General features: G+C 37.8%; 1 protein-coding gene across 3 annotated transcripts in view; it reads left to right on the top strand.

Moving 5' to 3' along the window:
- Nucleotides 1–13,236, top strand: part of LOC121738301 (WD repeat-containing protein 47) — a 115,479-nt gene that overhangs the window by 43,346 nt on the left and 58,897 nt on the right. Inside the window, exon 1 of one of the 3 annotated variants that reach the window (XM_042130274.1) lies at nucleotides 942–1,530. The exons of the other annotated variants lie outside the window; for them this stretch is intronic. Within the exon in view, the coding sequence (XP_041986208.1) occupies nucleotides 985–1,530 (546 nt within the window). The 5' untranslated portion in view covers nucleotides 942–984. Of the gene's footprint in view, nucleotides 1–941; nucleotides 1,531–13,236 lie in introns of those variants that run through there. 3 annotated transcript variants of the gene reach the window in all.

The following is a 13,236-nucleotide window of genomic DNA, read 5'->3' as shown; positions in this document are numbered from 1 at the left end:
CAATTCCAGGAGTCAAGCATTCGAAAACGCAGCAGCGCCGAAATTTTTCGCATAGAAAAGTTTGTCGGACTCCTCGTAAACAAGGCATAGGTATACATTCTACCACGCCTCCAAATTAAACTTGTTAATTCATTGTTAATGTTCAAATAAAGTTACATTTGCATATTACAATGTGGAATTAGTTAGCATAACTCAATTTTTGTTCACGCATAAATTAGGTTTCTTGAGTTTTCTAAAAAGAGATTTTCGTCACCATAGGCCGGATTTTGTAATAGATTTTATTAGATTCGGAGAAAGCAAAATACTTTTACACATTAGGCTTTTTTATTTTTATGGATGATTTGTAGAAAGCCATTTTTTGCGCTCATTTAAATATTACCTAACATTTCTAGATCACAGCTCGGTCACCGAAACCGGATCCTCTCGCTGTTATGCCAAGTTATGTTACGAGTTACGACGTTATCAAATCATTATAAAATATAATATTTTGCTTTATAATTCAGAAGCGAAAGTCGACTGAGTCACAATTAAGCGATTCTGGAGGCTCTAATTCGTAATGATCCGTGTCAATGCAACAGATCGACGGCGTGCACGCGAATGTACCGAGTCCCGAATGTACACTGTGTCACTCGTCGCGCACTCCACAAAACGTACTGCGGTCTGCGAGTGATGATAACGGAAGTCCACTATCACCGGGAAACTACAGAAACTATTTAGTATTAACCACTATTTACAGTATTAAATCTGCTCCTACTATTAAAATGATATTTGCGCGTGCGCTGGCCGTAGTATGCAAGCCGTTTGACCGCGCAGGCTACCCCTTTCACTTGTATTCGCACGCAGCGGAACAGCCTTTCTCTATCGCTGTCCTTGTCGCACGCTGGCGGGCGGCGGCGGCGGCGACGGCGGCGCCGCTCGGCCCCAGTACCGCAGTTTCCGCGGCTACATCCGCACGGAACGCGCTCGGATGCCCCCCGACCCGACATGAAATCGAAGCCGCACTACGTCGACGCGCCGTTTCGGCCGTGGCCGATGATGCCGCGCCCGGCGCAGCCCAACTTTTACTTTCGCCCACCCGACCCCATGGACGCGAGAAACTTCAAGAGCTCCTCGAAGGGCTCCACGTACTCGGAGCTGTCCGCGATGAGCGCGTACAGTAACAAGTCCAGGGACTACTACTTCCTGTCGCCGAGCTACAGATCGGCGGGGGCGCCGACGCCGAGCGCCCAAGAGCTGTACCTGAACCGGGAGCGGGCTCGGCCGAGCAGGCCGGCGCGCCCGCCGTCCCCCGCCTGCCCGTGCGCGCGCTCGCGCTCCCTGGAGGACGTGCGGACCGAGGTAGTGACGGAGTGGGAGGACGACGACGAGAATGGCAACAGGATAGTCGCCCCCGCGACCAAGTTCAACCGCCCCACCTACAAAACCAACACCGAGCTGCAGAAGCAGGGCTTCCTGGCGCGCCGCTCCATGGAGAACCTCAACGACCGCTCGCCCCAGCCGCTGCCGCCGAAACGCATCGCCGCCTTTCAGGTAATCGGGTTACACAACAGAGCGGATTACCATTTTGGGACGTCGTTTCGGCCGCTACTTACGCGATAATGTTCGCATGTTTATGCACACTTTCTAAGGTATTGAGCAGTAGGTGCAAAGTGAATTTTGAGTCGGTGGTTCCGTGTGTTGTTGGTGTGGTGCTGCGCAGGCGTTCTGCTCCGCCGGAGCGCGGTGCGTTACGGCCCCTCGACTAACGGAGATGGCCGCGCATTTCATATCATCTCCGACAGGTGTACATTCATACACAATTACCATCATTATATCATGAGATTTCTTTTGCGCTGCGAATGTTATTTTACTCGATGATTTTCTATTTTGTAATTACATGTTGAATTGCTGATGCATTGAGTAAGAGAATTTATATTTATAGATGGTTAGCGCGAGTTTACCACTCGATAGCTGATCTTGTAAGTAAGTCGTTTTCTCTTACTGATCATTATATTATTAGCTGTGCTGTGCTTTGCGATAATCTTTTGTTGTTGCTGTGCATTGTGCAATTTTCCAATGTCTACGCTTAACGACTTATAAGAAAGTTATGGTTATTTTAAATCAACGGACTTCTACTAACTTTACGACTAATAAAAGTCGTCCCGACTTAGAAACTGTCATTTCTCCAAAGATAGTGAATACGTCATAATAACACATTTCAGGTCTTAACTACAACGTCATATGACACAGTGTTTTTACTACTCAGAAGTTTGAATACGGATAAGAAAGCGTCTTGCGCAATCAAATATTATATCAGCGAGAAGTTTCTAATGAAAACCAATTTTTGCATCATCTAATAATTTATTTGACATACACGCGTGTATATAAGTCATATAAATTCTTCGATAATTATCTCTTATGCAAGATTTAAGCCTTTTAATAATTTTGTAAAAATTACTAATGCTTAGGCACAGAATATACATATACCAAGTAGTACCAAGCGTAGGTAAAATTTTGTGGGAATTTAGTTTATAAAGGTAAGTTTGGTATTAGTTATGACTTGTTCCGTGATAAATACGCGAAATGGGAACATGTTTGATCCGTGACGGACGTATTAGGGTCGCGATGCATAATGTAACTCCCCACCGACTATTGATATTTGAAACATTTGAATCCTTTATCTACTTTTACTAATTGATACTATGGTTAAATTGACATTTGCACTTTAACCCTAGTTATTCCGTTTTGAAGTTAAACGCCCATTTACCTTAGTCTGGGTTACAGTGAGACATCGGTTGGATATTATTTATTAACCCGGCGAGGATGTGGAGGGGTCAATTTGACCCCAACAGTTTTTAGTCGAGTGCGGTTTTTTTTTCCGCGACGGTAGTAGTTTGGACGTCTCAGTAGCTGTAGGTAAAGGACCCGCCCGCACGCCGCACACCGTCGCTCAGTCGGCCGGCGCCTGCGACGGGAGACAGACGTGCGCGAAGACAAAAAGGGTAAATATGACCCTACCACAACCGCGATGTAACACTTTTGTGCATCGTATCAAAAGTATTTTTTATTAAATATATTGTATTTTCAGGTGGTTTTAGGCACAATGAATAACCAGGCTGAGCTCATACGTCAAATTTTGTTAGAACCAGATAGTGAAGATGACTTATTGTCCGACGGCAGCGAATTAGAAGATCATGTGAGTGCTCGCAGTCAAGATAGTGGCACTGAACAGGATTTAAGTAGCGATTACGATAGCGAGGATGATGTACCGCTATCTGACTTGCAATTTCCGAATCAACGCTTACCAGAGGAAGAACAATCGGATAGTCAGGTAACAAATTTGTTTTTTGTTGGCAAAGATGGAACAAAATGGTCTAAAGAACCCCCTGTACAACAAGTTCGAACCCGGTCTGAGAACATCATCAGACAAACATCTGGAGTAAGTCAAGTAGCAAAGCTAGCGCAATCGGAACTGGAATGCTGGAGTTTGTTTTTTCCCGAAAGTATGCTCTCTATTATCCTGACTCATACTAACTTGCAAATACGAGAAAGGAATACTGGTTGTGAATCCATCCCTCATTTCAAGAAAGAAATAGACATGCCTGAATTTAAGGCTTTTATTGGTTTATTGTACATCGCCGGCTTTTACCGGTCTGGAAGGCAAAATACCGTTGACCTTTGGGCTTCAGACGGCACCGGAGTTGAAATATTTCGGTTGACTATGTCACGGCAACGATTTCATTACATTCAAAGCTGTCTCCGTTTCGACAATAAAGATACACGCGACGAAAGAAAACTATTGGATAACATAGCACCAATACGGCAAGTATTTGAAATGTTTGTCGAAAATTGTAAACAATCATATATCCCGGGAGAATACGTAACCATAGACGAAATGTTGCTTGCATTTAGAGGCAGATGCAAATTCCGACAGTGCATACCGTCAAAGCCTGCAAAATATGGTGTAAAAATATTAGCCATGGTTGATGCAAAAAATTTTTATATTTTAAACCTAGAGATTTACGCCGGAAAGCAACCAGTAGGACCGTTTGCAGTAAGCAACAAACCCTTTGATGTGGTGAATCGTTTAGTACAGCCTATTTCCAAAACTGGACGCAACGTGACTTTCGACAATTGGTTCACCAGTTTCGAACTTGTTTCTCATCTGCTCAATGAGCACAAGCTGACTTCTGTGGGTACAGTGCGCAAGAACAAGAGACAAATACCAAAGGAGTTTATCAATACTCGCAGTCGTAATGCACTTATCTATTCATCGAAGTTTGGATTTCAAAAGGACGTGACCCTGGTAACTCATATACCAAAGAAAAACAAAGTTGTTATACTCATGTCAAGTCTCCACCATGATGCTGCAATTGACGAATCGACTGGCGAGAAAAGAAAACCTGAAATCAACACGTTTTATAATTCCACTAAAGGTGGAGTAGACGTTGCAGACGAGTTGTCAGCGACCTACGATGTTAGCCGCAACTCAAGAAAATGGCCTCTGACCGTATTTTATGCAATGTTGAATATGGCTGGAATCAACGCAAATATTATACATGGGTCTAATACACAAGCAATCCAGAAACGTCGCAACTTTATTAAAACATTGGGCCGTATGCTTGTTACTGAACACTTGAGAGCACGAAAAGAAATACCACAACTGCCGAGACAGCTACGTAAGAGAATCCGAGAATTCAGTGGAGAACCTGATGAAGAACCGCCTATCAGAGTTCCAGGAGTGCGAAAAAGGTGCCAGGTTTGTCCTTATGCTCGACATCGTAAGACTAGCAACGTTTGCGAAGATTGCCATAAAGTATATATGCCCAGAACACATTGTTTCGTTCTGCAAAGATTGTGGTACAACAGCAGAAAATAATAGCGTGTAGTATATAACAACTGATAATTTAATTATTGAAAGTGATTGATCTCATATTAATATACCAAATTATCTTGATTAGTAAAAGAAGTTTTGATAAATTTTAATTTTTTTAAGGTAAGAACGAAAGGCCTTGTTAAAGTTGATTGTTTTTTAGTCTTTCGCAATAGTTAAAAAAAATAAAAATATTTCGTATTTATACCATTGTTTTTAATCAATATCCAATAAATAATATATAATCTATCCAATCATTATCGAAGTTGCGTTAAATAAGGTGAATTTAGGCATTAAAATGGTAGTAGAAATACAGGGTCAAATATACCCTCCACAACCTCCACGTAACTATTTTCACCACATCCTCGCCGGGTTAAGTATATTATAATATAATATTATCTCTCTCTCTTTGCGTTTATGTAAGGACATGATAATAATTAAAAGAAATACCAGATATTCGTGCGAGGTTATAAGTACAAATTGGCATTTTCAATTTCCTTGTTTATATTATAATCTAACAAATAAACACAGTGATACCCGTTATTAAAGTTCTGTTAGCTATGGCCTACGGTTCAGCCATGGATTACACGGCTTGACAGGTTTGATGGTAAATTATAGAGGGGCCGAGTGACGCCTCTCTTCGGATACAATAACATACCAGTTTTGTACCTTATGCCAATAGGTGATAAGGTCGAAATGTGTAATTCAACTGTACATTAATCTGTACAATACGTTAACGGTTAATATGCTATTATGATATTATTTGCACAGCTCATTTCAAAGGCTGATTTATGAGAGACATAGTTAACAAAGCTTCCGTAATTTTTTAACGTTCTAAGGTCCACCTACGTCAGTCTAGGTAAAAGTTAACTCCGGGTTAACTATTAAGTTGGACTCTGGTTTCGTGTTTTATGAAAAAAAAGGTATGTTTAACTCAGATTGGCGCAAGTGGGCCTAAGAGTTTAGATATTACTCCAAGATATGTCCTAAGCTAAGCTAAGACCGCTTTAATGCTCTAGTCGCGAGGCACAAATAATATAAATTGTGAAACGAGAACAGTGTCGGCTTTTTTAGAAAAAGTAGGAGATTTGGAAAATGCACAGTCATTATTGCCATAGTCTGATGTCATGGAACGCCATTGGTCACCAGCGCTAGCACTAGATACTATAATGTAGTAAAAAGCAGTAGCAGTAATTAAGAAAATTCAGTCTTATATACAAAAAAAATTAATCGTATCGGTCACAAAAAACGTAATTTATTTATAGCAAGAACTACGCGAGCAATGTTCCTAACATTGCTAAACCTACAAAGCAATGAGTTCGGAACTCCGAAGTTGCTAACATGACATGTTATTGTGGTCTTTCCAAGTTTGTATTTCGTATCTAACAAACATCTGAGTAATGTTTAATTATTATCATCCCTCTGTTTCGCGTTTTCATTTTGGAAAAATGTCGAGAAGTTAATCAGTTTATACGTTAAGTGTATGAAATGTTTCGATGGTTTTTATAATACCGTCCCTATAGGGATGGTGGTGATAATGGTGGCCTTGTAAGGCTGGCCACATAAATACATTTTCTTTATTTGATTTCCGAATTCGTTTTCCGTATTCGGAAATCCGAATGCATGGAATTCAACACAAGCATAAACAGTTAGGTAAACGAAAGTAAGTAACGTAAGTTAAGTAACTTAAAGATTTATTCGACGTTTGACAACGTTTCTGTCAATATTCTGATATGACGTGTGCAACATGTCGGATTTTGTTCGGTATATTTGTAAATAATGTTAGTAGCGCCATAGTAGACAGAATTATAGAGTATGTCGACTTAGAACTGATGTTGAAATTTTTAAATTTGACGTATTATGATGAAAATCATCGCTAGGGTTGTTAAATCGTTACCTACAAATTTCAAACTATGACATATTCGCTGGACGTGTTCCTCTTTGATCGTATTCTTGTTTGTGTTTTGGCACATGCGATTGAAATTGTCAGAATCCAATTTTGAAATCTTTATTTTAAATATTTCAAAATAAATTATATCAGCCAGCGCGAAGCACATTCCGTTCATAATCCTAGTGAAACCTGACGAATTTGACAGATATTGAAACCTGTCCGTTTCTTTGCAGTCGAACTACTGGTAGTTATGTCTATTGTGGTAGCGCCCTCTGCTACGACCTTTGCGTAATAAGTAATAACCCCTATTTTTCTTGCATTAGGTTAACCTTTTTTTTACTTTTATTTAGGAAAACAAACAGTACAAATTTATATATTATAAAATTTCTAGGAATATTACAATATACCATTTACATGTTTTCACATTTATGATTCTAAGAAAAAATAAAACTTATAGACAAATGACACAAAATAACAAACATAATAATAATTAATAACAAGCTGATGCTCAAAGTCTGCTTATATAATAAAATATTACGTATGTATATTTGACAAATATTTAAACTTAAAACAAGTAATGAGTTAGATTAATTTCACGAGGTAACATGGGCATTGCAAGAAAACCAGTGCTTAGAGAGTTTATGTTTAATACTATTTGGTTTATCACTGAATAGGTCAATATTTAATATTTCGCTACAAGTGTTGAATTGTTTAGAGGTTCTGATAAAGAATGAATTACTTTTGTAATTAGTGGAAAATACAGGAATGTGGAGGTATTTATTCTTTCTATATGTTCTGGGAGGTATATTTATTAGTATTTTAGATAACAGAGTAGGAGAATCTACATTATTCTGTGCAATTTTTGATAGATATACAACATCTGCTATGTTACGTCTCTGATGAAGAGGTATAATGTGGTGTCTAACACATCTCATGTTATAGCTCACGTCGGTGGTTTTAGTTTTGAACTCTAGAAACTTAAGAAATCTTTTTTGAATTGACTCAATTCTATCTATATATGTGTTATTCAACGGGTTCCACACAATAGAATCGTATTCCAGGATGCTACGAACCAATGCACAGTATAAGATTTTCATAATTTTGATATTTTTAAATTCCGAACAAGATCTGAGCACAAAACCTAACATTTTATTAGCTCTGTTAGTAATATTGTCTATATGGGCATCGTAAAGAATTTTATGGTCGTGTATGAAGCCTAAATCACGTATTTTGATTTTTGGTTAATCGACATAGAGGTTGGTCTTTTAAAGTATAGTTATTTAAACATGGTTTACTTTTACGAGTAAAAGTTACGCTAAAACACTTGGAGACATTCAAATCAAGTTTGTTGTTGAGACAATATTCTTCTAGAGCCTTGAGATCAATTTTTGACATCACATAACATATACCTATAATTATAATTGTACATAGCTTAAGTCCTTTTTACTTTTTATTTTCTATTCTGTATATGTTGTGCGTTGGAAAAAATAAACGTATTCTATTCTATTCTAATTTGCAGCTGTAATTGGTCTGAAGGTCTTAAAATACTTTTATAGATTTTCATGTCGTCGGCGTAGAAGCAGGAAGAAATGTCATTGATAAATATATTAAAAAGTAAAGGCCCTAGTAGCGATCCTTGGGGAACTCCTGAAGGGGTATGATACCATGAAGATTCATAGCCCTGCAGAACCACCAGTTGATACCGATTCTGAATGTAAGATGTAAACCAGCGAAACAGATTACCGTGGATTCCAGCTGATAAGATCTTAAGCAGTAGTATGTTATGATCAATACGATCGAACGCTTTGCTGAAAATTGTGAAAATTGCATCTACCTGCCCCCCCCAGACTCCATATTTGAAACGAGAATGTCCGTAAAAGTTACTAAATTTGCCCTTATAGTTCCGCTGCTGGATTACGGTGATGTTTGTACTTTCGAACTCCGTGAAGAACTACTTAACAAACTTGACCGTATGCTAAATAACTGCATCAGGTTCATTTTCAATCTTCGTAAGTTTGATCATGTCTCTCAATACCGATCTAAGCTGCAATGGCTGCCAATTCGTCAACGTCGATCACTGCGTGCACTGTGTACTTTGTACTCTCTCCTTTACTCTTCTAGCGCTCCTCCATATTTGTCGTCCCACCTTGAATTCTTCAGTAATACCCATAGTACGGAACTACGATCATCCAAAAACTTGCGCCTCCACTGTCCTTCTCATAATTCCAGCATTGTCCACTCTTCCTTTCTTGTACAGTCCATCCTCCTTTGGAACGCCCTCCCTCAAGAAATCAGGATGTCCCCTAACAAAAATATCTTTAAACATAGAGTTCGTCAATTATATTTACAAAATCAGTTGAATGATAATAAGTAATTAGATTTAGTTTCCACAGGAATTCATATTTAACAATTTTTTCCATATTTTCTTTTGGTAATTTAGTATTTTATTATGAACATATATTTTATGTAGGTATATTTTTTAATTATTTATTTTAAATAATTATGTATGGTTTTATCATAATATTATAGTGTGTACTAGTATGTAATAGGTAAGTACGGTATAAGTAGGTTTATTATAATATAATGTATTAAAATAAAAGTTATCAGACATTAATGTTTATAACACTATTTATCACATCATATTTTAACTAAGTAATATTGTTTTAGAATGCGCCTATTCAACATTCTCATCATCACCCTAAGGTTGGCTGGTAGAGAATGCCACTAGGCATTAAGCCCGCCTATGTAAATATTTGCATGAAGTGTTTAAATAAATAAAAATAAATAAAATAAATTTGAGGCAGTGGAGCGTTCACTAATAAAGCCATGTTGTTCAGGTATAAACCAAGATGAAATGGCACTGTATACTTGGGTGTAGACGATTTTTTCAAGAATCTTAGCAAAAATACAGAGCTTAGAAATAGGCCTGTAATTAGTGATTTCGCTTTTGCTGTCGCTCTTGTAAATGGGGGTAATAAACGCTGACTTCCATATCTTTGGAACAATGCCCTCAGATATGGAACGCGAATATAATATAGTAAGTGGTGTAGTTAAGTGCCATTAACTACACTTCACTATGAATAACGGCGCAATACGATCTGGCCCAGATCCTTTAGACAAGTCAAGTGATTGCATTTCTTTAAGAATCGTGTCAGTATCAATCTCGATGTTACCTATACTGCAATGCAGGACAGAAGAAGATACATATCGTTCAGTAGCTGGGTTGAGTTACAAGGCTGCTGAAAAACTGATTGAAAATACGAAGCAAAAAGGTCAGATATTTGCTCGCCAGATTCACCCTTAACTCCATTATAGTACAAAGTCGCGGGAAGTGAGTTAGTGCTCTTTCTGTTCGACTTCACATATGACCAAAACTGTTTCGGATTGGTAGTGATTGAGTTTTCTATTTTTTTAATGTAAAGGTTTAAGGTAACAACTTTGTTCTAATAATTTGGCTCTTTTGCGTAATAAACTAAAAGTATTACGAGTATAATCAGATATATTTTTATAAATGTGATATTTTTTTAGTACTTTTTTTAAGCAAGAGTTGTACCATGGTGGAAAATGACTACTAGGACTAAGTGTTTTATGAGGTATATAGATATCAATAAGTTCGTTTAGTCTATTATAAAAAAGATCAACAGCTTGATCTAAGTTATGATGTTTTAACATGTCCCAATTACATTCAGTTAAATTAGAATTGATTAAATCGTAGTCTCCTTTTTCAAAATAGTATTTTACCCTGGAGTTATCCTTAAGAATTTTGTCTCGTGGAGGATTAAGGATAATGTAGGTATAGGGATGGATGGTGGTTATCTTCTGGGACGAGCGGTTGATTGCAGGATAAAACATTGATACATTCACCAACATTGCATAATATTAAGTCTAAAATCCTATTACTTATATTTGTATGAAAGTTAAATTGATGTAAATTACATTCACTCAAAATATCTATAAAGAGTTGCTGAGTATCACCACTAGCCCCTATGGGGTTCAAATCATTCGAGTCGCTTTGGTGCCACTCTATGTTGCTTAGATTAAAGTCGCCCATTACAAGAAAAATATCGTTAGGATGTGAATTGCAAGTAATTGATAATTTGTTACTAAAGTTTTGTAGTTGTAAATTAAAAGGATTTCCTAAGTTTTCCTTGCATAAATATAACGAGCAGATGTGTAAATTAATATTTCTCTTTTGGCTGTCCTTAATTCTAATTGACATCCAAATGTCCTCTGCCGATGATTCCCACTCCGGGTGGAGATCAGCTGACAGGTCACGACGTACAGCGATCAGGACACCGCCCCCGTATTTTTCATTTGTGCTACGGTAGTCACGATCACGTCGCCAAACTAAATACCTACTGTCAAATAATTCAGTATCGGCGATGCCTTCTAAAAGCCATGTCTCAGTTAACGCAATAATATCATATGAGTGTAATAGCAGGTTGCGTTTGTATATGTGCGTTTTAGTGCGAAGTCCTCGTGTATTCTGATAAAGTATATTTAAGTTACTTGATAACATTGAGCCAGAAAAACCTTTCGAAGATAGTCCGCAAATTTGCCACCACTGTGCCACTGAATAGTAGAGCCTTCAGTAATTTTCATTGTGTAAAGTAGTGTAGTGTAAATAGGCTTTAAATCACACCTTACGAATCGTTGTGAGTTGTGACATATGATTTAACACCGGCATAACAATTGAAACAATTGCTCAATGTTACACATGACCGAATAATTGGTCTGGTCGGTTTTGGACCACTGCACGTGTTGCTTTATAATCCTAATTACATTTATTCATATTATGTTTCGTAACGGTGAAAAGTTTTGCGAAGTTTTTGTGCGTGAAAAATTACGCGCATTGGGCATTAATATGATGTGAAAACTTGCAGGCGGGCCAGTAGGCCTACAAGGCACAACAAAACCGTTTTCAGACTCAAACGATCGAATCAAAATGCCTACTCTTACAATGTCATTTCACGTTTGATAGAGTTAGGGTCAATTAAGACCGCAAGTCGCAACGCGACGCGTAGATGCATTTCTAAATTTGTATAGACTTGATACATTTGCAAGACGTCTCGCTCAATAATTGAGATCCGTCAAATCAGTCGTCGCGTTGCGGTCTAAACTCTCAACTGTCAGGACACGCGCGCGCGTTGAGACGCGGCATCCCGATTCTTTAAAAAATTAAGATATCCTAATATCGTCCCCTTACATGAACCTAATATCGTCCCCCAAGACGGTATTACGATCTCAAACAGTGAATTGATCTCGAACGTTCTGAATATCACTTCTTTTTGCTTGAAACTGTAGAAAAATATGTTTTTTTAGGGTTCCGTACCCAAAGGGTAGGGTCCCATTTGACCCTATTACTGAAACTTCGTTGTCTGTCCGTCTATCTGTCTGTCTCCAGGCTATATCTCGAGAACCGCTATAGCTAGACTTCTGAAATTTTCAGGAATTGTGTTACATATATTCTGTTGCCGCTACAACAATTAATACTTAAAAATAAATATATTATATTTATCCCTTTAATATATTTATATTAAAGGGACGGAATAGGGAATGCAATCCCGCAGGATAATTTCAATTCCGGTATTTGCGGGATCCCGCAGGGTGGACTTAAACTTTTAAAATAAATCGTTATATTGACTTTACTTGATATACCCCGTTTTATTCTTAGGAACATAACTTTGTCGGACACTTTTTTACAAGAGTTTATTAATACTTCCGACTTTAGATATAAAAATAATAAATAACTGAACTTTTTTTAAAATGACTACTCAAAAAAGTTAAAAAAAAAAACTAAAGAACACGCTTTTTTCATCTTTTCTAAAAATTATTCATCTTTTTCAAATATAGGAAAAATTGTGCTAAAAGATTCCGTTACAAGCTCAAATATAAGTATGTCAAAAAAGTTAAGGTATTAATTGTGTCGTCACTCGTCTGCCAAACGGCTCCTGATATTCGACACAAGGTAGCAAGCAGCTGAAAAAGTTCACTCAGCCTCCACGCTGGTTAGTACAATTGTCATTTAAAGTGAATTATAGGTAAATTGAAGGTAAATTATTTAGTGGGCTGCCTGTAGGTAGTGTTCACGCACCCCGGCGCCCAGTGTTACACGTATAAATCATGTTTTTTTGTAATCCCGCCAGTCCCGCTGGATCCCGCTAAATTTTCGACCGGGATTAGTTCCGCAAAATGCATGCGGGATCTCGGTATCCCGGTATTGCATTCCCTAGAACGGAATTAGGAGCCTAAAAATAAATGTTGAAAATATGAGTATTTTTGTTAAATTTACTTTTAAACTTTTCCTGAAAACGTTAACGCATTTTTGATTATTTTAAGAATAAAGGAATAGTGAAGCTAAAGTTTGATGTTTGATTTATAACTGTAGTATTTCATTTTATTTTTTTAGAACGTTTTTAAAAAAGGGGACGATATTTGGCGACTGTACCTTACTATACCGGCTCGCAGTTTGACTTTAACTAATAAAAAAGAA

Source organism: Aricia agestis, chromosome Z (assembly GCF_905147365.1).
Source record: "Aricia agestis chromosome Z, ilAriAges1.1, whole genome shotgun sequence".
NCBI lineage: Eukaryota > Metazoa > Arthropoda > Insecta > Lepidoptera > Lycaenidae > Aricia > Aricia agestis.
The sequence above is the reverse complement of the archived record's forward strand: the minus strand, read 5'-3'. Positions and strand labels throughout refer to the sequence as shown.